The sequence below is a fragment of the Rhineura floridana genome, chromosome 7 (genome assembly GCF_030035675.1).
Source record: "Rhineura floridana isolate rRhiFlo1 chromosome 7, rRhiFlo1.hap2, whole genome shotgun sequence".
Lineage (NCBI taxonomy): Eukaryota > Metazoa > Chordata > Lepidosauria > Squamata > Rhineuridae > Rhineura > Rhineura floridana.
Window position 1 is genome coordinate 85,318,786 of NC_084486.1, and position 21,131 is coordinate 85,339,916.

Sequence of the window (21,131 nt, forward strand, 5' to 3'; positions counted from 1 at the left end):
CCTAACTCCCATCTGCATTCTTCAGAGGTTAATCCTTTTATTATGAAAGTGACTATTCGCCTTCATGGAAGGGCTATGATGTCATTTAAGCAAACAAATCCTCATGATCTCCAAGATCAGGGCCATTTCTCACACTACAACATCCTACACAAATGAGATACAACCTGCATGTAGCATGTCATATAATATTTATGTTGAAAGCACTAAAAGTTACTAAGGTAATAAAGATCGCAAGGATATCCTTCCAGGTTTATAATAAAAATTGCAGACGTACGAAGGAACAATGAAAGGGACATGGGGGAGTTAGAAAAGCAGGAAAAGGAAACAAACAACACATGTGTTAGGAAGCTATGGCCACTTGCAACTTCCCACTGCATATACAACAGCAAAGACTCAATGTATGATATGTGTGAGCACATATATATTCTTCCACAGTAAGGGAATGTTGACCCTTTAGGAATTTTGTAAAGTGTGATATAGCTGCAGTGAGGAAACTCTTGACGCTCCCACTCCCCGATGGATATACTAGAAATTCAGGACTTGGGAAAGATGTCAGCTGAGAGATGCAGCAAAATGTTACCAGTCTCAGGCAAATACAGGAGACAGCCGGTTGTGCAAAGAACAGCAATCTCTATAGCAAGGCAGAAATTTTTAGGAGAGTGCATTTCCCATTACACGGATTGATCTGAATTTAAGAAGAGCGTAGCCAGCATAGGGTACTCTGGTATTCTGGCAGGGATTTTAATGAATTCACACTTATAGGTATGTTCTAACAGCAAATTAACAGGGAAGTTGTGGTTCGGACCTCCACCAGCAGGATTGCCAGCCTTGTATTAATTTCACATCAAAACTGGCAAAATGTAACTTTTTTTTTAGATGATGTTGGTTGTGAGTACAACTAAAAAAAAGCCCTCTAGTACTTGAGACAGTTTCATTATACTCTCCTGCCCTCCATTCAGTTCATGTTTGTTTCGTATGTTCATTTTCTTTTCTCCTTTGTATGTGTCTGCAGAATGATACTACATTGCTGACTGAGATTTTATTTCGATTGTTTTTACCCTGCTCTTCAGCTGGTAAGGCTCCTAGACCAGCTTACATACAATCAATTAAAACAGTCTGTGCCCAGAGGTACTGTCCAAGAGACATGACACAAAAGGAAAAGGGGATGGAGAGGGAGAGGGAGAGGAAAAAAGGAAGTTCCAAGTCTTTCTACTTTTTGCTCTACTGCAGCCCAGTGGAGTTGGCCAAACAGGGTTAGCTGAACATAGGAACCACTTTATAGGGAACAAATCCTCAAGAACACTTAGGCCCTGACCCAGGTAAAGTTAGTCATAACTAGGGGTGTTAGAGAATTCCGACAAAAATGGAAACAGTCAGAAATATTACCAATAATCTCTTATTTGTTCCTTGTCCAGAACAGAAATCAATCCAGTGAATATAGAATTGGTATCCACTGTTGTCGTTGTTGCTCTCAGTCCCCCCTCCCATTTGCATTGTGTTTCCTTTGCACTGAAATCAATGGAGTGGGATAATGTAATGACAATGTAATTTATATAATTGATACAATTAATGATGTAAGCTATGTGATTTCACCACAGATAGTGAGAAGAATAACATAGTTTTTGGCAGAAGATGAACTGCAGCTGAACGGAAACAGTGCTGCATGCAACAAATACAGAATGGAATGGAAACCAATGCATTCTTGCATCCCCAGTAATAAGTACGAAGGGAAGTTTCAACCCCTTGTTTGGGGCTCTCAATAATTTGTTTGCTTTGCTTGTGTGTATGTGTGCACACATGCACATGTGCAAACACACACACAGTGGCAGGGGAGAAGAAGTTACAGAGAGGGAGGGGTACTCTGCTCTTTGCCTGCCTGCCCATTCTCCGATGCAAATACTCTCAGGCTACTTTTCTCTTGTTTCCATTTACCCTAGTTCCAAGATTCAAAATAAGACAGAGTTTGGGGCAGCATTTGCAGGGAAGGCATGAGGAATGTTTACCTTGTTTTCTTCCCTGCCAGCTCTTCCCTACAAGCGTCTTCCTCCACTCTGGTATTTGTGTTACCTTGACAAATGCTGTTTTTCATTATGTTTGCCAAAGAAATGGATGGCCGCACCCCATAGGACTGTCACCCTGGGTTTAGGCTCACCATCAAAGACCCTGTAAGGATAGCTGGCTGGAAACAGTTGACTGTGTTCATTGTATGTAACAAATGTATGTGTGTAACGTCATGAAGTAACGTCACCGGATAGCTCTCTAGCTAAACCTCTCTACTTCAGTCCTTTCCACTGTCAATAAGAGTTAATCCCCTGATCTATCTATTCAGTAACTTCAGTGCAGTTTTCTGGTCTTCTTCCACTTTAGAACTGCTGGATTCTGTTCAGCTAAATGATTGTGAAGCTCTTTGTACAGTAAATTACAATGACCATATGAAGTAGCCTTGTGCCGAGCCAGATGACTGGTCCATCAAGCTCAGTATTGTCTACTCTGACTGGCAGAAGTTCTTTGAAGTCTCAGGTGGAGGTCTTTCCCAGCCCTGATTTAAAAGCCTTTTGTCTGAAAGTCGAACTTGGGACTTACGCATCCTCAAAGCATGCGCTCTGTCACTGAGGAATTGTGTGCTCTGTTGTCTGGGTTTTGCAAACAGACCAGGACCTACTGTAGGGGTAGACAGACTGCTGGCATGTGGAATCTATTTTGTTTTTTACTAGAACACTGAGATGCACCAACCAGAGTCTGCTTTAAAAGTTTTAAACTTAGAATTAAAGAATTCTGAGCCTCAGAAATTGTTTTGAGTGCTGAATGAAGCTCACAATCCTTCTGCCCCCAAATCCATTCCTGGTTACCTCTGTCTTTTTTCATTTTATCAAGGCGTGTGTGTATGTGTGATTTTTTTGCTGTTATTGTTAACTTGTTGGGAGTTGGAAATCCTTGCCGATCTACTGCAGATAATCCAGACACGTATCAGTTGATCCTCATCTGCCTTCCGCCCACTCCTGATCGATTGTGACTTAACCAAGTGTCCCAAGTCTCTAGCCAATGCATGACATCTGATATATGCTTGTGACCTATGAAACATTCATTCGCAGAACTTGCCTTGACTTGAGTGAGAAAAAGATCAAGCCTAAAGCCAAGAAAGGAAGGGCAGGTGCTGCCTGCACAGGGGCTCATCCCCATCTGCTGGCCATGTGAGCCAGCACATGTCCCGTTCCCTCCCACTCCTCCAGCTTAGCATATTGCATGGATGGCTCTGGGATGAGCCATCAGTCAATGGCTGATAAATAATGTAGGAGTCTGCGGTGCAATAAGACTTGTCAATTGCAATGCTGCCCTCATAAATTAAAGATGAAAAGGTACAAGGCTCTTGCCAGAAAAATGAAGACAATTTTTTAATAGCTTGCCAAGATGTTGCAAGAAGGAATATGCAGGAAAAATGAATTACGTTTTTATTATGTGTTTTATTATGCTGTAATGAACGGGATTAGTTGAGAATACAATACATTTCTAATGCAGCTGAGTGGAAGGAGAACCTCACACACACTTTTGCATCCCCTTTCCCTTTTCCTCCTTATGCAAATGATCTGAGTGTATCTTACAGAACTTCTTAGCAAAAGGGAAATTTACTCTAACGGGAGCAGACCATGGAAAAGTTAGAGGGAGGTGGATTATTTTGATGAATGGTTGAGAAGGGGTAGGATAGTACACTTGGTCCCAGGTAGAAAGTTGCCACGAAAAGATCCACAGGTGCATATGGGTAAATAAATAAAACACTTGAGGCCCTAGCCAAATATTTGCTTGGTTATTTCAAAGCAAAGTGGGAAAATTCTAGTCTTCCTTACTCCTGCAATTCTTTTTCTATAACAATTTTCTCCCTGAGTTTTCTTTCTTGTCTCACACTCCCCTCATTCCTATGGACCACTGTCACCTTTTGGTCCCCAGATATAGCTGGAGTACAATTATGGTCAGCCTTGACCATTGGCTAAACTGCCTGGGGATGATGGGAGTCCAACAACATCTGGGGACCCATGGCTGAAGAACACTGTGTCTGGACTTTTCCCTAAGCCCTCTCTTCATGCTACACAGCCTTCTCAGACTCACTGCTTCCTCCTTCTCTAGGCTACTACCTTTTTCTAATGCCTTCCCTCAGCCCTCCTGTCTCTCCCCCTTTAATCAATGGCTCCCAGAAATCTTTCTGGCTGCCTCCCTCTCTGTGACATCAGGACAGCTCAGCCAATCCATGCTAGAGGTTTCTTCTCCATCACCTTCAGAAAATCCCATCAGTGTATCACAATATTGAGACCTACAAATACGTGACTTCTAGATGTCCTGTGTTTGAAGGAATGTCTCTTTTTGGAACTGCACGGTCTCACAGAATACCCCACCTCTAAAACCAATTCTGGAACTTTACAGAATCCCGTAGAGTGGGCCTACATTATTACAGAGCCTCAGCTTCACAAACTCTTGATGTCACCTCTTAGTACAGCTCTAATAATGCTCCAAAAAAGGCCAGATAAGCTGAAATGTACAGGAAAAAACCTGAGGTCACTCAAGCAGGAGGTGGTTTATATGAAATAAAGTTCAAATCATTGTGAATTTCAAAGCGTTCTACATCACAAGTAAATGATGTAGTCCATCTGATTAAGGTTGCTTCCAGACTGTCACTATTTTGCAGGAGGGATTGAATTGCATACCAGAAAATTAGGTTGCGCAATTACAGTCGATTGAACAAGGTCTGAACAGGGTGGTTTATAACAGATGCTACTGGAGGTCACTGATTGCGGCCTATTGCCGAAATAAAACACAGACACCATTGCTTGGGTAAATGATGGGCCACTTTATTTAAACAGAATCAATTGAATAATGAACCTGCAGAAGGGAGATTAAGGGCGGGGCGTTCTGGAGATCCAGGCAAAGCCTGTTAGCAGCTATCGGGCGATCATGCCCTGCCTGAGCCTGGGGCTGCCCTGTGCCAGCCCCCCAGCTCCAGCCACACCCTGAAGATGTGTAGGGGGTCCAACCCGCATCACCGCCCCTCGGAGCCCTGAAACTCTGAGCGGATGAGGCACGTTGGCCCCAAAGGCGGCCCGTACCCTGTCCCCGGGCCGTGTAGCCCTGAGCTGCAGGCCTCCGGACCGCCTGTCACCCCCAAAGGTGCCTAAAGGTGTCACCTAGCTGCCCTTTCCCTTTAACCTTTCCCCGCACTTCTTCGCTTGCATCCCAAAGTGACCGTTAACAATACAAACTAAACAGCCCAATCAGCCTATTGACCCCAGGGGCACCCGTGCTAACCCTTGACCCCTCCCCCCAACCACAGTGTGGAGTAGGCAAAAGAAACCTGCCAGCAAAGCGAGGCAGGCAGGCCAAAAATTCCTAGTCGGCCCCGTAGCGACCAAATGGATCACACTGCAGCAGAGGGAGGGTCGGGCGGGTGCCGCCGAAATTTGAACTGGATGGCGGGAAGCAGGCGGGGCGGCCTTAAATAGCCTTCAGCCGCCCCGCCTCCCTGCCGCGTCACACGACGGCGCGCCAGCGCGCCGTGTGTGCACGCATCCCATCCAAGATGGCGGCCGGGACATCGACAGCGGCCGCAAGCTTGTCCCTCTGCCCGGTAGGTCCCAGGCACGGAACGGGATTGCGGCCTATTGCCGAAATAAAACACAGACACCATTGCTTGGGTAAATGATGGGCCACTTTATTTAAACAGAATCAATTGAATAATGAACCTGCAGAAGGGAGATTAAGGGCGGGGCATTCTGGAGATCCAGGCAAAGCCTGTTAGCAGCTATCGGGCGATCATGCCCTGCCTGAGCCTGGGGCTGCCCTGTGCCAGCCCCCCAGCTCCAGCCACACCCTGAAGATGTGTAGGGGGTCCAACCCGCATCACCGCCCCTCGGAGCCCTGAAACTCTGAGCGGATGAGGCACGTTGGCCCCAAAGGCGGCCCGTACCCTGTCCCCGGGCCGTGTAGCCCTGAGCTGCAGGCCTCCGGACCGCCTGTCACCCCCAAAGGTGCCTAAAGGTGTCACCTAGCTGCCCTTTCCCTTTAACCTTTCCCCGCACTTCTTCGCCACAGAAGGGGGACAAGCCTCTGCTTAGTCCCCCTTTACCCCACACCCGATAAGAATCTGGTGTAAACCCTTCTGCAGGTCCCTTAGAAAGATGTCGTTGCCCTTGTCCGTCAAATGGACGCCGTCAGGCCGAAACAGCTCAAGCTTGTTGTGGCCCACCTCTGGGTGGTGGATGACAGAACCTCCTAAGTCCCTAAGGGCCCTCTGAATTTGCCTGTTCACCTTTTTCCGTGCCCTGTCCATCCCTCGTGGGTCACCGGCACAATTCCACCTCCTGCGCGGCAGGATGTCTGACCACACTAAGTGCACCCCCGGCCAGCGACGTGCAATGGCCCGGAGGTCACCGCATGCCTGTTCAATTAGGGCCTTGCCCTTTAACAGACCCAAGTCGTTGCCCCCGAGGTGGATCACCAGCACCTGGGGCGCTGCCACTTCCACAGCCGGTTGAAACAAGGCTGGCAGGAGCCCATCCCAACGCATCCCCCGACGTCCCAGCCACCGCACTGCGGCCCATTGACTGAGCCCCAGCTGCGTGCCGAAGCGAGACTTCGCCGCCCTGCGGCCTGCCCAGAACATCATACTGTGGCCACATAGGAGGATGCGTGGCTGCTCCGATCTTGTCCAGCGATCTGTTGAAACAACAACGACATTGGGTAACAATGGGGGGGGGCCCTGGGGGGGGGCAAAGTCTAGCCGCTGGCGCCGTGTGTGTCAGCAAGTGGTCTAACGTAGGCCTTGTACGCGTCCGAGGACCACCCGCCCACGGCCTGAAGCCTGTCTTTAGTAAAGCCCAATAGGGCCGCCGTGGAGGCCGCGCCTATCCGGAAGGAGTGTGTCCCGAACTTACTGGGGTCCACGCCTAAGTTCCCCAGTGCGGCCTTCGCCACGGACCAGAACTGGTATCTGGTAAGGGGCTGGGAGTTCCTATGTATGAATAGGTACCCTGACTGCGACCCCCTCGCTGCCACAAAACCGCGCAGGGCTGTTACTGGGCAGAGTTCTTGCTGCCGGCATGGGGCCAATACCACCAGGCGCCCCTTACCATGCTGGTCCGTTTTAGACCGCCTGAGCCGCAGGATGGCCCGCTCTGCCCTCCAGCTGAGGTCGGAGACTAGCAGGGCTCGGAGGGAGTTATCCCTCTTGGAAGCTGCCACCACCTCCCCAATTCGGAAGGCCCCAAAAAACAGAGTGAGGGCCGTAGCATGATATAGCAGGGCCTCGAAAGGGGAAGAACACAAGTGCTTCCACTGTCCCTGCAGGCCAAACAATAGCTCTGGGGAAAAGGGGAGGCGGGCATCCGGGGGGCAAGGGCGCTCGCGGGACCAACCCTCCAGCATCCGGCGCACCCTAAAGTCACCCGTGTAGTCCTGAAAGCCCCGTGCCTTCGCTAGGAAAGCGAGGCCTGAGAGCTTACCTTTGATGGTCCTGACTGAAAGGCCTCTCCGTTTCCCCTCCACGCAGAACTCCATAAGCTGCTCGACCGGGATGGGCCACTCCTGGACGTAACCCCTGGACTCTCTGAAGTTAGATAGATCCCTACCTGCCCCCTGGTAGCTGGCCAAAGTGCTGGGCGCCACAGAAAGGCTTATGGCCCTTTCTGATTCAATCCTCCAATCTCCCATAGCGCTGGGGGGAACGCCTCCGGCAGAGCCCTTGCCCACGGTGCCAGCTGGCGAAACTTCTCCATCTGGTTCCGTGATAGAGCATCAGCAATACTATTGTCAATACCCGGAACGTGGCGCGCCAGGAACTGAATATTATAGCGAAGACATTGGAGCACGAATGCTCGCACCAGAAGCATAACGTTGGGGTTTCTAGAGGACAGGGTGTTAATAACGTGCACTGTGGGGAGGTTGTCGCACCAAAAGTGGACTGAGGAATTACACAGCTTGTCGGGCCAGAGGTGTACGGCCACGACAATGGGGAAGAACTCTAAGAACGTCAGGTCTCTGGTCAGGCCGGCCAGTGTCCAGCCCTGTGGCCAGCTGCCGTGGCACCATGAGTCATGCAGAATGACCCCAAAACCGAAGGCACCCGAGGCATCGGAGTGCACCTGTAGCTCTGCCTCCAACAGGCGATCCCTTCTCCATAGGGAGACCCCATTAAAGTTCCGCAAGAAGGTGGACCACACTGTCAGGTCAGCCCTAAGAGCGGCTGTCACCCGTGTGCGGTGGTAGGATCGTGATAGGCCAGCCATGGCGTCATATACGCGCCGCAGGAAGGCGCGGCCGGGCGCTACAACCCTGCAGGCAAAGTTCAGCTGGCCTGCCAGCCGTTGGAGAGTGGCTAATGTCACCTTATTAGAACTGACCACCTCTGAGATCTTCTCCCTGAGGGCCCCCAACTTGTCCTGAGGAAGCCTGCAGCATTGGGCCACCGTATCTATCTCGATGCCCAGAAACGTGATAGCAGTGGATGGGCCCTCAGTTTTTTCGGCCGCGAGGGGGACGCCCAGCTCCCCAGCCAGCCCCGCGAAATGTGCCATGAACGCCCTGCAGGTGCCTGAGTCCGCAGGGCCCGCAAACAGGTAGTCATCTAAATAGTGTACCACTGATTGCAAGCCTGCGCGCCTCTTGACCGCCCACTCCAAGAAGGAGCTGAAGCGCTCGAAAACAGAGCATGATATAGAGCAGCCCATAGGCAATGCCCTGTCCACGTAATATTCACCATCAAAAGCCAAGCCCAACAGCTCGAAGTCCTGTGGGTGGACCGGGAGGAGGCGGAAAGCAGACTTGATGTCACACTTTCCCATAAGGGCCCCAACCCCGCAGTCCCTGACCATTCGCACAGCACAGTCGAATGATGTGTAGCGGACTGAGCACAGCTCCGCTGGGATAAAGTCATTGACTGACTCACCCTGTGGAAAGGACAGGTGGTGTATCAGGCGAAATTCACCTGGTGCCCTCTTGGGGACGAGGCCCAACGGGGAAACTCTGAGTGAGGGGATGGGTGGTGCAGCAAAGGGGCCCAAAACCCGGCCGGCTACTACTTCCTTCCTAATTTTTTCTCTCAGAACTGATTCCATGCCTTCCACTGACTTAAGGTTGCAGGACATGAAAGGTCGCCTGGGACCTAAATAGGGGATCCGAAAACCCACTGTGAAGCCTTCTAATAAAAACTGGGCATCTAGGACTAGGGGGTAAAGGTGGAGTAAGTGTCGGAGCTCGGCAATTTTAATTGGGCTGGGGCCCCTTTCCCTGAGCTGCGCCTGCAGCCCCTGTCCTCCTTGCGCCAGCCGAATCCCTGTTTCCACCCCTGAAGGGGCGGCCCCTGGGGCAGCTAGTGCAGGCGTGAGGGCCCCCACATATGGCACATTCATGTCTGAACCTGCACGGGCTCCGACCGCAAAGGCCACGCGAGCTGAACTCCCAGCAAAGCAGGCGGGGTTGAACCCCCTGCCCCGCAGGCCCGCGGGAAGCAGTTGCTGATGCCTGGCGCGCCAAGAGATGGCCGCTGTCCGCCCTATCGCCTGCCATGGGTCTAGAATGCGCCATAAATTGCAGCCACAGGTCAGCCTCCTTCTTGTCCCAGGGGAGGGATGTATCAAAAGCCGCCCTCATACGGAACGCCTGGTCGTAGTCCAGCCATGCCGTCCCTTGAAACTCCGAATAGCCCCGGTATATGATATCGAGGTATTTGATCAGTACCGAGGCCCTGTGAGGCTGCCTCTGTATTACCACCCCCATGTAGGTAAGGAATGCAGGCAGCCAGTTAGCCCAAGAGCGCTCTACCCGTCGGCGCTTGGGCCTATCGGGCTCTGCATGTTCTCCTTTATCCTTATCCTTCCCAACCGGCTCCCTGTACAGGAGCGAGAATAGGTCCACATACTCTCCCCTCCATATTCTGTCCTTCGTAGCAGGCAGAAGATGAAAACCCAGTGGGGCAGACGTTTCCCCAAAAGGTATGGCCCCCTCTCTGACTGATCCCAGGGGGTCGGATATCTCTGCAGGGGGGTTGGCAGACAGGGCGGGCTGATGTCCTCCTTCCGTCGCCGTCCCAGCGGCGAGGTGCCAGACCTGCTCGCAGGCCTCCCTTAGGGGATGCTGCTGCTGTGGCGTAACCTCCCCCCCGCCGGCGGGGGTCCCTGCCTGCCCATATCCCTCGGTTACCGCTGGTGGGGAAAAGGGCCAGTAGGGGTACCCCCAGGGGGCCCAGCTCCACTGCTGCTGTCCTTGTTGTTGTGGCATGATAGAGGACTCACCCTGTGTGCTTTCCGCCGAAGGTCCTTGTGCGGGCTGCATTGTTGGGGCTGCTTGCAGGGTGGGAGTTGCGCCTGGCTCTATGCTGGGCGTCCTCGCCTCAGCCCTGAGCCCGGCCTCCAGCACATCCAGTCACGCTAAGATGGAAGCAACAGCCCCTGCATCAGCACTGTTCACTGGCCGCTGTGTTTTCCCCCGAGACCGTTTGGGTGGTGGGTCTTTCTTCTTCCCTGTCACAGGTTGGTCCCGGGGTGCATTAGGGTGGCTTGAGCCATGTTCTAGGGCTTCCAACCTGGCTAATATGGCCGCCCATGGTGGCCCCTCCCCACTCCTTGCCCCCTCCGCCGCTGGGGGTGGGCATCTCCCCCCTGCTCTGGGGGCCTTTCCCTTCCCTTTTGGCCCCCCTTGTCCTTTCTTAGGCATACTAGAGGGAGATAGGGGGCCCCGCTTGCAAAACGACGTGATTACAAAGCGTTGTGAAGGAGCCCGCCTGCTTAATCAATACCCCCACCCGGCACCCAATTATCCTGGAGGGTAGCCTAATTGCCCTGCACGTGGCAAGGATTGATGGTTGGGTCGTGCCCCACCTACCCCCGCGCTAATTAAAATTAACAATTAAATTTAAAAGTTGCCGGCCAAAGGCCGCCTAGCCTGTGGTCCTCGCCGTGCTGGATCCGATCCTGCGCTGCCGCCTCGTCGTGACTGCCCCAGGATCCTCGCCGCCTAGGCCTTGTTGCCCGCCGCCACTGCCTCCCTGTCTCTCAATGAGGTTGGGGGGGGGCTCGCTGCCGCCCAGCCACCCTGGCCACAGGAAGCCTCCGGAGGCCCACGTGCGCCGGCAGAGAAGCCGCCGCCGAAGCTGCTGCTGCCGAAATTGCCGCTGAAGGAAGCCGCGCCTTGCCGAAGCTGCTGCTGCCGCGATCGCTGCCAAAGGAACCCCGCCGAAGCTGCCGCCAAAAGGAGCCCGGCCGAAGCTGCCGCTGAAGGAAACCGCGCCGAGCCGAAGCTGCTGCTGCTGCGGCTGCCCCGATTGCCGCCGAAATTTGAACTGGATGGCGGGAAGCAGGCGGGGCGGCCTTAAATAGCCTTCAGCCGCCCCGCCTCCCTGCCGCGTCACACGACGGCGCGCCAGCGCGCCGTGTGTGCACGCATCCCATCCAAGATGGCGGCCAGGACATCGACAGCGGCCGCAAGCTCGTCCCTCTGCCCGGTAGGTCCCAGGCACGGAACGGGATTCATAGGGTCGCCATAAGTCGTAATCGACTTGGGAACATAACAAAAAGGTGCTCTGGTGCTCTGATGCAACGTGCCCACTTAAAATTTTTTTTTTAAATGTACTTTTTGAAGTTAGGAAAGTGCTGGGAAAGTACACTGAAAAGTATGTGATAACTATTGATTGATGGGGAAAGCAAATTGGGATGAATGCTTATTGCTGTATGACCTCCCTGCAAACAAATTAGAATGAATGTTCAATAAAGAATGAACATCACATAACTTCTGGGTAAGCACTGTGTAAGCAAATCAGGATGAATGCTCACTAAACAGGTCATCTGGAGGAGCTCCAAATAACTACAGTAAAATGTATCAAGACACCTCTTCCCAATGCCACAGGAATTCATGCTGTTATGTATCTCACGAATAACTTGACTCATCTATGGCTAGGAATGTGGGAGAAATTCAGTTTGGTTCAGATTTTAATGTGAACCTACCTAATCCACACTTTATGAAACAATTCATGAATTGAAACACAGCCTATCCTTCAAAATTTGCACCTCTTTGAATTTTGTGATAAAGTTCTCCAACCAAATAATGTGTACAAAGATGTATATGTTAGGGGAATGTGTGCATAAAAATGCATATTGTTGCATGCCACCCCAGTAACCAAGTGGTGAGAGATCTTGCCCAGTGTTTGGTTTCCTTGGCCACTCTATTAGATTAACAAAGGAGACTCATCTGACCAGCGGAGTAGGTTTTGCAGATGCAGAGCCCACTTCCAGGTGCAGGGTTCCAAATCAGAGGCTGGAAGGGGACTCATAGAAATCATCCCCCAAACCCATACCAATATATGTGAAAATAGCACAAATTGCATTATATTATGGAACACTGCTTGCACAGACGTGTACATCTGGCAAAATTGCATACAAAAATTGTACATTAGGACAAATGTGCACTAAAAAGCTAACGCATTTTCATGAAAGCTTTAAAAATAAATAAATCACAAACTGATGCAGAAATGTGATAAACTGAACTGAAGACTGGAGAAATGAGAAATGAGAAACTCGAAGAAACCAAAATGGGCAGATTCTTGAATCACTATCAGTGGGCGAATTCCGGATGACCTTGGCAACTATCTCTCAGTTACATGTAGGGGTCAAATGTTCCAGTATATGTGTTGCTTTGGTATAAACAATATCTGATCCATGAGGTTCCTGAAGGTCTTTTAGGATGCACAACTAAAGTGGATTTGGCGTTCTTGCACAACAAACTCCCACCACCCCAACCCTTTTGCTGTAAAGAAATTGATGGGAAAATGAAAGTGTAGTATAGCAATGGCTTGTCGGAACGTTGCACAACCTCCTTGCAAAGAAATCAGAATGGATGTTCAACAAACAGCTGATGTCGTCTAATCTCCCTGCAAATAAATGTGAATAAATGCTCAATAAACAGGTTGTTTGGAAGCAACCCTAGTCAGATAAGACACAAACATTGGATTATTATGGTCAGAAAGCAACAAAGTGAAAACAGTAAGAGATAGAACTCGGAGATGGAGTATGCAGTGTGACTGAAAGAGGACCAAACGGAACTACTCAACGCTGCCTGTAAATGTCTTATTGTACTAGCCCAGCCTTTCCCAATCAGTGTGCCTCCAGATGCTGTTGGACCACAACTCCCATCAGCCTCAGCCAGCATTGCCAATGGTCAGGAAACATGGGAATTGTGGTCCAACAACATCTAGAGGCACACTGGTTGGGAAAGGCTGTCTAGCCCATAAGGAACATCTGTGGAGCAAAATAAGGAACTAACTGTTCAAATCCTGGAAGAATAATTGGGTCAAATGAAGCAACTACAAGACAGTGTAGGGTAGTTCCACAAGTCCCAGTATACTTTTTTTTAGGGGAAAGGAAGTCTCCAGTCCTCTAGGAATCTCCCCGAATTCCTGCAGTATAGCTAGTGGTACTGCAAGGAAAAACACATTGAACTTCTCTTACTGCTTGCCCCACTGCTCTGCCCCCAGACAAGCATATTACCATTTTCTGTTGCCTCCTCTTTCTAGGCTCATTAGTGGGTTCTCTTTCTCACCTGCTATAATCTATTACCTCCTTCTCCTCGCCTCTCCCAGGGATCCCAGCGCTTGGTTATGATTAAGCAGGCCATTAAGTGGAGAGTGTTTTTACCTTTAGGGCTGGATCGTCTGCTATCTTACTTCTCAATTAGTATTTTGGAAAACGTCAACCAAGATTAATAGTTGCATTGCTCCGGGATAGGATAAATGAAGACTGGGAGAGGCAAGTTGCAACTGGCAGAAATATGGCTGGCATGGAGGTGAGCTTCTGCCAGGATAGGCTAAGGATTCCGGTTTGGCAAGCTAGAATTAGTTTGTCAAAGGCCAAAGGCGTTATTGGAGATGAGAACAAGCAAGGAGCAGAACCTTTGGGGATTTAATCTGCCTTATATTTCCTTAATGTGGGAGGACTCCTATGTATATTAAATAAAATATTTGTGAAAAGTTACATGATGTGCCCATTTTTAAAAAAAAATTAAAGTCACCCCACCTCTATTAAACCTCCATCTCAGGTCAGGGGGTGGAAATTCACTGTAGTTTGCAAAACAATTTAGATAGAACTTAGATACCAGAAAGAGTCTCAAAAATCATGCATCCAAAGTAGAACACTTCCCCGCTCTAACACCATGAGGAATTACTATGAGTATGCTGCTTGTTAATGCCCATTTCTTGGTTCAAGCTCGTAGAGAAGAGTGATGGCTATATCAGCATCCTGGAGAATGGGGTTCCAAAGTTCCCCGACTCCTGTAGAAGAGGCCCTACCTACACCTCCACAAAGATGGCACTTCCAAGAAGGGCTTATTGACTGACCTGCAATCTCAGAGAAGGTACTCCATGAGATAATTGGGACTTAGACCTCTTAGTCATCATGTTGGTCAGAACACTTAGCACCTAGAGCTGAAACCAGAAACAAACTGGCAACCAAGGCAGCTGTGTTAGAAAAGGGTTTCACAATGCACATAATTCTGTAGGTGTTAAAATCCACACCATATATGATAGCACTTTCAGAGATACCATGCACTCGGAATTAGTCATTATATTTATTTAATCATTAGAATAATTTATATCATACCTTTAAAGGTAAAAGTTTCTTCAAGGTGGCCTGCAAAAACCCATAAAGCAATGACAATAAAATACATTTTTAAAATATTAAAATGCATAGGATAAAACACATATATGCCAGGAGAATAATGTTCATAAAAAGCTTTGCAGAACAGAAAAGTCTTCAAAGCTCACTTAAAAAGCAGGCGAAAGGAGGCACAGGGGTGTTCCCAAGGGAGATATTTCTACAACTTTAAACCAGCATGGATTAGTGATTAGAGTGTTGAACTAAGATCAGGGAGACTCAGGTTCAAATCCGCATTCAGCCATAAAGCTCACTGAGTGAACTTAGGTCAGTCACACTCTCTCAGCCTGACCTACCTAAAAGGGGTGTTGTGAGGATAAAATGTGGGGAGTACCATGTACGATGCTTTGAGCTTCTTGGGGAAAAAATCAGGAGATATATATATAATCAACAAACAATACGTGGAGCCACCACTGAAAAGCCCTATTCCTAGTTCCCACCCAGTGTGATCTTCCGTACTAGTGGGCTAGAGAATAGGGTTTCTGAGGCCAATCTAAAGTACACTTTCCAGAGTTATCAGCTCTGGATTTTTCCACCACAAAAATGGAACAAGATGATGATGTTGATGATGATAATTTGAAGTGATATTCCACCCTTCTTCCCAAAGCAGCCCAGCTAATATATACATTAATATATTTATCATTATTTATTATTGTGAATTTATTCCAGTCCAAAACCTGAAACTAACAGGCAACAGCTTTAAGTACAATTCTGAGGTGTTTTGATTATATATATACAGATGTTGTTTTTATTGTTATTTTACATTTTATATTTTACAGGTTTTTATCTCACCTGTAGAGAATACTTTCCAAAAGGTTCAGTATAAACCCATAAAATAAAAATAAAAAGATAGTCATGCTTTGGCTGTGTACATCCATATAAATGACAGGCAGAGTTGCTTCTGCTACCACAGGGTTACAGATTAGATTGAAAATAGACTTCAGATAACCCAATCTGTTTTCAGTCTTAGAAATTTAGGACCATCACCATACTACTCATTGATCAGTTCTCTTCAGGTTAGCACCAAGGCATGGTCAGAATTTAAGCTAGTCGGAAGGAACCATTCTCAGAAGCACATTTTGTCTGCAAAGCAGGCTGGGTTAATCTGCAGCGTCTCACCCACTTGGGACCTTCTGTATTGCTGCTGTTGCTCATTTCTTCAGTACTGGTTCAACACTCCTGATGTCAGCTACTTGGAGGAAGAATGGAGGGGAGGAGTAGAGGGAGCCAGGATTTGGCCATTCCAGCATTTTAGAACAATTACTGAGAGACCCATGGGCAAGGAAGGGGAGGGGCAGGGATCAATTAATCTCTGGGATATTTAATGAGGATCCCCCAACCGCAGACTTTAACCTTGCAGATAATGGGGTTAGCGCTGGTAATTCCTATCGACAGAGTCAGTTCCCCGTTCTTAATGAGCTAATCAATACTTGTTCTCAGCTTAATTTCCATCTAATTGCTCTTTAACGATGCCTGATAATGGCCAGTCTCCTGTGAGTGTGTTGGGGGGGGAAGATGTTTTAGGATAGGGTTGTCATCATGGGAGGATGGTAAATTCTCCTACCATCCCTTCTCAGTTATGCTCATAGGGAGGGTGCACTGTCACTTTCAAAAAGGAGCTGGGACTTCAAGCTGGTATTCTTCCTTTCTTGCCCTTCATTCACTTCTGTTGTTGATGGCATGCTTGCTGTCTTGGATCTGCACATGCAGTCTCAAGTTTGATTTGAACTTGAATCCATGACCTGAAATGAGTTTGTTTCATAGTGCTGCCATATTGCTCCAGCCTTGAAAGCCATGCATCCCTTGGCAAATGATCAAATATAATGTTCTTCTCTAATTTGGCAATTGCCGCATTCCAGATTCATGTGCCTCATCTAGGAAAGTCACAATCTCACTTCCTGCATGGTCTCCGTTCCGCACACTCACTGCTGCCTTTTTTGGGTGCTGTCTCTTAAAGTATGCTCTGATTTTTACAGTACTTCTGCAAATGATGTTTCCATGACAATAGCACCATGGCTTACCTGCATACATGTCTGTATTTTTTTTTTAATTACTGCACTTGGATCCCTGTTTTTCTTTAGGGGCGGAGTTTGGAAAACTGGGGTGGTGGTAGAATGGGATATGGAATGGCCACAATCCTAAAGAGCACCACTCCACATTGCAGTGTTTTGTTGCAGGTCCCACTTGCTTTTCTGATCCTCCATTTCTGTAGTTTCAGCTAGTCCCATAACAAATGTAGTAATCTAGTGATTTTTATTCCTATGAGAAACTTTCTTTTTGTTTCCTTCAAAAGACTTCTAAGTAGACAGACAGCTTTTCAGGTTTAAAAAAAGTGTTAAAAGTTTTTCAAAGTTTCAATGTGTTTTGGGGAGTGTGTGTGTTCAGGTGGATGGGCATGCTGCCTGTCACTGGCACTGGCATTGGCACAGATGTGCGGTTGGTCACAAGACAGCAAAGCATTTTCTTGGAATCATCTGGAAATTAATGCTGTTCCATGCTTCCACACTATACATTTAATAAAGCACTTTTAAAGCACATGACTTCCCCCAAAGTATCCTAGAAACTTTAGCTGCTAAGGGTGCTGGGAACTGTAGCTCTGTGAGGGGTAAATCACAGTTCCCAGGATTCTTAGGGGTAAGTCATGTGTTTTAAAGATGTTTCAAGTGTATGGTGTGTAATGTATGTAGCCACAGCATCTCTGGTAATGATTTTCAATCCCAACCTATAGCAACTTCCCTCTTATTAGAGCCTGCTCCTCACCTCCAATGCATCAATGCCCAACAGTCTTGAAGTGATATTTTTTTACACTGCGTTGACTTGCAAGCTTCATTCTCTTGTCCTTTCCTTTCCTTTCAATGGAGATTCTATGAGAAGTTTAAAAACAAATTCAAACAGGACCCAGTTCCCAGCAGAGGCTGTAGAATTGTTAATTTGGCCAACTAACACTTGTCCTCTAGATGGCAGCAGAAGGTCCTATATTCTATGCTGAACTTACTTGGAATTCACGGAAAATAACTGCCCTATTAACTCTTGCTAAACTGACATGTGGTTGCCTCTGATAGGTGAAGACTATGCATGATTCCTGGAAGGGAAATGAGCAGACTTAAAACAAAACCCCTTCAGATCCCCAGAGAGAACATTCAGGCTAGAACCAGGCCCCACACGCTCTCATGTTCCTTAGAGAAGGATGCTGAGAATGTGAAGGATGAAAGAGATCTCAAGCCTAGTTGAATTTTATTTTTTAGTCCTAGAAACTTGTTTTACTGCCTCTCTTTAAACTGTTGGGGAAGTGGCTTGTCAAGTAGTGAGTGGCTTATTTTGGATGCAAGTATTTTGGATGTGGTGTAGTGGTTAAGGTGTTGGACTACGATCTGGGAGACCAGGGTTTGAATCCCCACATAGCCATGAAGCTCACTGGGTGACCATGGGCCAGTCACTGCCTCTCATCCTCATGAAGACCCTATCACCATAAATTGTAATTGACTTGAAGACAGTACATTTACATTTATTTATTTTAGTTAATAATATTTTACTATATAAAGGTGGGTTTAAAATGTTTCCTTTTTGTGCTTTAACTGTTGGATCTAACAGATATGATTAATGCTACTGAGAGCATCTGAGGTGCAAGGAGCCCTGGGACATGTACTTTCCAAGGCACTGGGCATCTATGCTCAGGTGTCCTAGGAAAATTACATTTACCAGAATCCTTGGTGCTTAGGACACTGCAAAGCACTGTGGAGGAAGAAGAGAGGGAGGAACACTCACTTGCATTACAATTGGAGTCAGAGAAGAATGTTCAGACAAAATAGTGGTTGCTTCATAATTCAGGGAAGCATTATTATCTGGCCAAATTTGTGCTCCAGTCCAGGTGAGTACAAATTTCAGCAGCAGAGCTGGCAAAAAACTGTCTGAATAATGTGGGGGCTAGTGTCTTGTCAGCCCTTGTAATATAGATCAGTCTTCTCGCCATGATGTTTATTCTTAAGAGTTTCACAGTTGGGATATAAGAGGGGCAATTCTTCCACAAAACACAAGTTCAGTTCAAAAATGCTTGCAATGTTTTTGTTTAAAAATGTAGTAGCTGACATGAATCCAGTCCTTTTCTGAATAGAAGGCACCATCACTGAAGTCTATTGTGACCATTAGTCTTGTTTCTGACACCTTGTAGCCCTTGTACATATATCTCAACATAAAATGTGCAATCTTCTGCACATTAATACAGGATATTTTTAGCATGTGTCCATGCTTGTGATATTTGTATTCTTACGATATTTTATTGTGTGTCAACCATCTCCTGTAATTAAAATCCCACAATATCAGTGAAATTTATGACAGGTATTGTATCCTGATTTTGAAGATGGAAGCTATGTCTTCAGCTTTCCATATCTGAAGGAGATTTGCTGTTCTTCAGCATAACTTGGAAATAGTGATGGTTACAATGTTGACATAGTTATTTGCTTCAGTATGCGAATTTTTCCAGTTTGTAATGCTCAACTGTGTAATGACTCAAGTGTAATTTTCCCGTTTGGCTTGGGATGTTAGAGAAGATACTGTGCATGTACAGTTCAGCAGACCAGGTGCTTAAAGCCATATGCATCACAAGCACATGCACAAAAGTCCTTTAATGTTAATCCCTTATTCTCAGTGAAACTCTCATTGATTGCTGTGAAATGACATGAACTATGAAGTCAGTTGTTTTATAGGTCTATTCACAAAAGTTCTTTAATATTAACCCCTTACTCTTGTTGATAGCTGTGAATGAAGTGACCATATCACCTGACCAAACAGCGCTTTTTTGGTGAGTTTCTTCTTTTTGGGTAGTTTATTTCCATTGTTTCTTGCAAATGCTTTATGTGTTGCTCTCTGCTCAATCTAAGCCCACCTCTTGTTCTTGGGTGAGTTTGTTTGGGGTAGGTAGTTGAATGTTCAAGCAGCTTTCCACTATATTTGGCCCTCTGGGGTGGCTGCAGGGCTGGTAAAACCACCAAGCTCCAATTCTTCCTCCAATGGAGGCTTGTTGGTAATCACTTCAAACATTCCCTCCTGTCGTAGCTTTGATTCCATTCTGATTATCCATAATGTGTAATTTCCTTCTGTTAGCTGGGTCATGGGAACTTCTATGAGTTCTGCCATTGCCTCAACTTAGTATCTTGGTTTTTGTGATTCTATGGAAGCTATTCACACTCTGCATTCATAGCATCTGGGTCCATAACCTGTTGAATTAACTTAGCAGAGTGGTGTACACGCAGCTTGGAAAGTGGCTGTATACTGGATGCTATATGAGCATCTTTCCTTTTCATTTCAATCACATTGAAACTTTTTTTATGTAAAATAAGAAAGCTTAGTTTATTATAGGAAGTACATACTTGGAAAGAAAAGATCCTAGTTCTAACTGGAGATGCAAGGAGCCATGTTTGCTCCATCACCCCTGTAGGAGAAAGAGATACAGGAAAGATGTCTCCTATTCCAAAGTGGGACAGAAAAGAATGGAGGAGTAGGAAATGTGGTCAGCAACCCTAAGTATATCAGGTTACACCTGAAGGCACAGGTCAGCACAGGTAAGGTCAGAAAGACAATCTAGGAAGTTTGGAGGTTCCCTTCTCTATCTACTTTTTCCCCACGCAAATCCACCCAAGGTGAGTTGCATCCCAATACCTCAAACACAGTACACATGTTCCAATGTTGCAAGCTGGGGAAGAACTCTCAGAAAGAAAGCAAGTGTGTAAATACCAAGTGAAACTGAGCCAAAGAGAGCTTACCCATTACTGCTTGGAAAAATGCATGCACATAGAGTCATGAAAACAGGGACAGTTCAGCCATACAGATAGATGAGACAGTGGCCAGAAGCAATATGTTGGTCTTGGTTCTTGTGCTGCTTCCAGTCCCCTAAAAATACTGTGCCCCAGAATTTTCTGTGACATCAAGATGACCTGGCCTGCAGAAAACCTTGAGTTGCCTTGCACAAACTGCAGCAAATCTGTGGCCTCTCTTCATAAAGAGTTGGTACTGTGCTGTGATTAATCTGATATGCTTGATTACATGCACTACAAAAAACTACACAAAAATTACAAAAAAGTATGAATGGAAGACTCTCCCCTCCCCATGTTTCCATATTCTTAAGCACTACAAATCATATGCTGCAATGCAGCCTTTATTGGAGGCATCTTTTGTGCAGTGAGATGAATCACTCACATACCAGAGTAAATCTACTCCTGGTTTCAGTGATCAAGAAAAGAAATACATTCCACAGGGGAGGTATATATGTCACATGCTGTAAATAGTTCCCTTGAACCAGGGATTCCTTGCTTGAGCTGCCCCCTTGAAGTCAAGGCACAGGTAGTTTGTGAGCCCAGTTACGTGGCCTGCCCTAGTTCAGGATGCTTAGATTGCTCTTTTGTTTAGACTGTTTCTGGCTCAGCACAATGAACATTACAGAGCGATAATTAACATCAG

General features: G+C 47.2%; 1 protein-coding gene across 1 annotated transcript; it reads right to left on the minus strand.

Annotated features, from left to right (window-relative positions):
* Positions 1-5,990: 5,990 nt before the first annotated feature.
* LOC133389125 (uncharacterized) lies at positions 5,991-10,385 on the minus strand. The gene is made up of 2 exons (XM_061636206.1): positions 10,272-10,385; positions 5,991-6,699 (listed from the first exon to the last, which is right to left on the minus strand). Exons 1-2 carry the CDS (start codon positions 10,309-10,311, stop codon positions 6,095-6,097), a joined length of 645 nt encoding a protein of 214 aa, XP_061492190.1. The 5' UTR covers positions 10,312-10,385; the 3' UTR covers positions 5,991-6,094.
* Positions 10,386-21,131: the final 10,746 nt, after the last annotated feature.

Coding starts and splice junctions, on each gene's coding strand:
- LOC133389125 (XM_061636206.1), bottom strand. CDS start 10,311: ATGCAGCCCGCACAAGGACCTTCGGCGGAAAGCACACAGG. Junction 6,700..10,271: donor TTCGGCGGAAAGCACACAGG/GTGAGTCCTCTA, acceptor TTGTTTCAACAG/ATCGCTGGACAAGATCGGAG.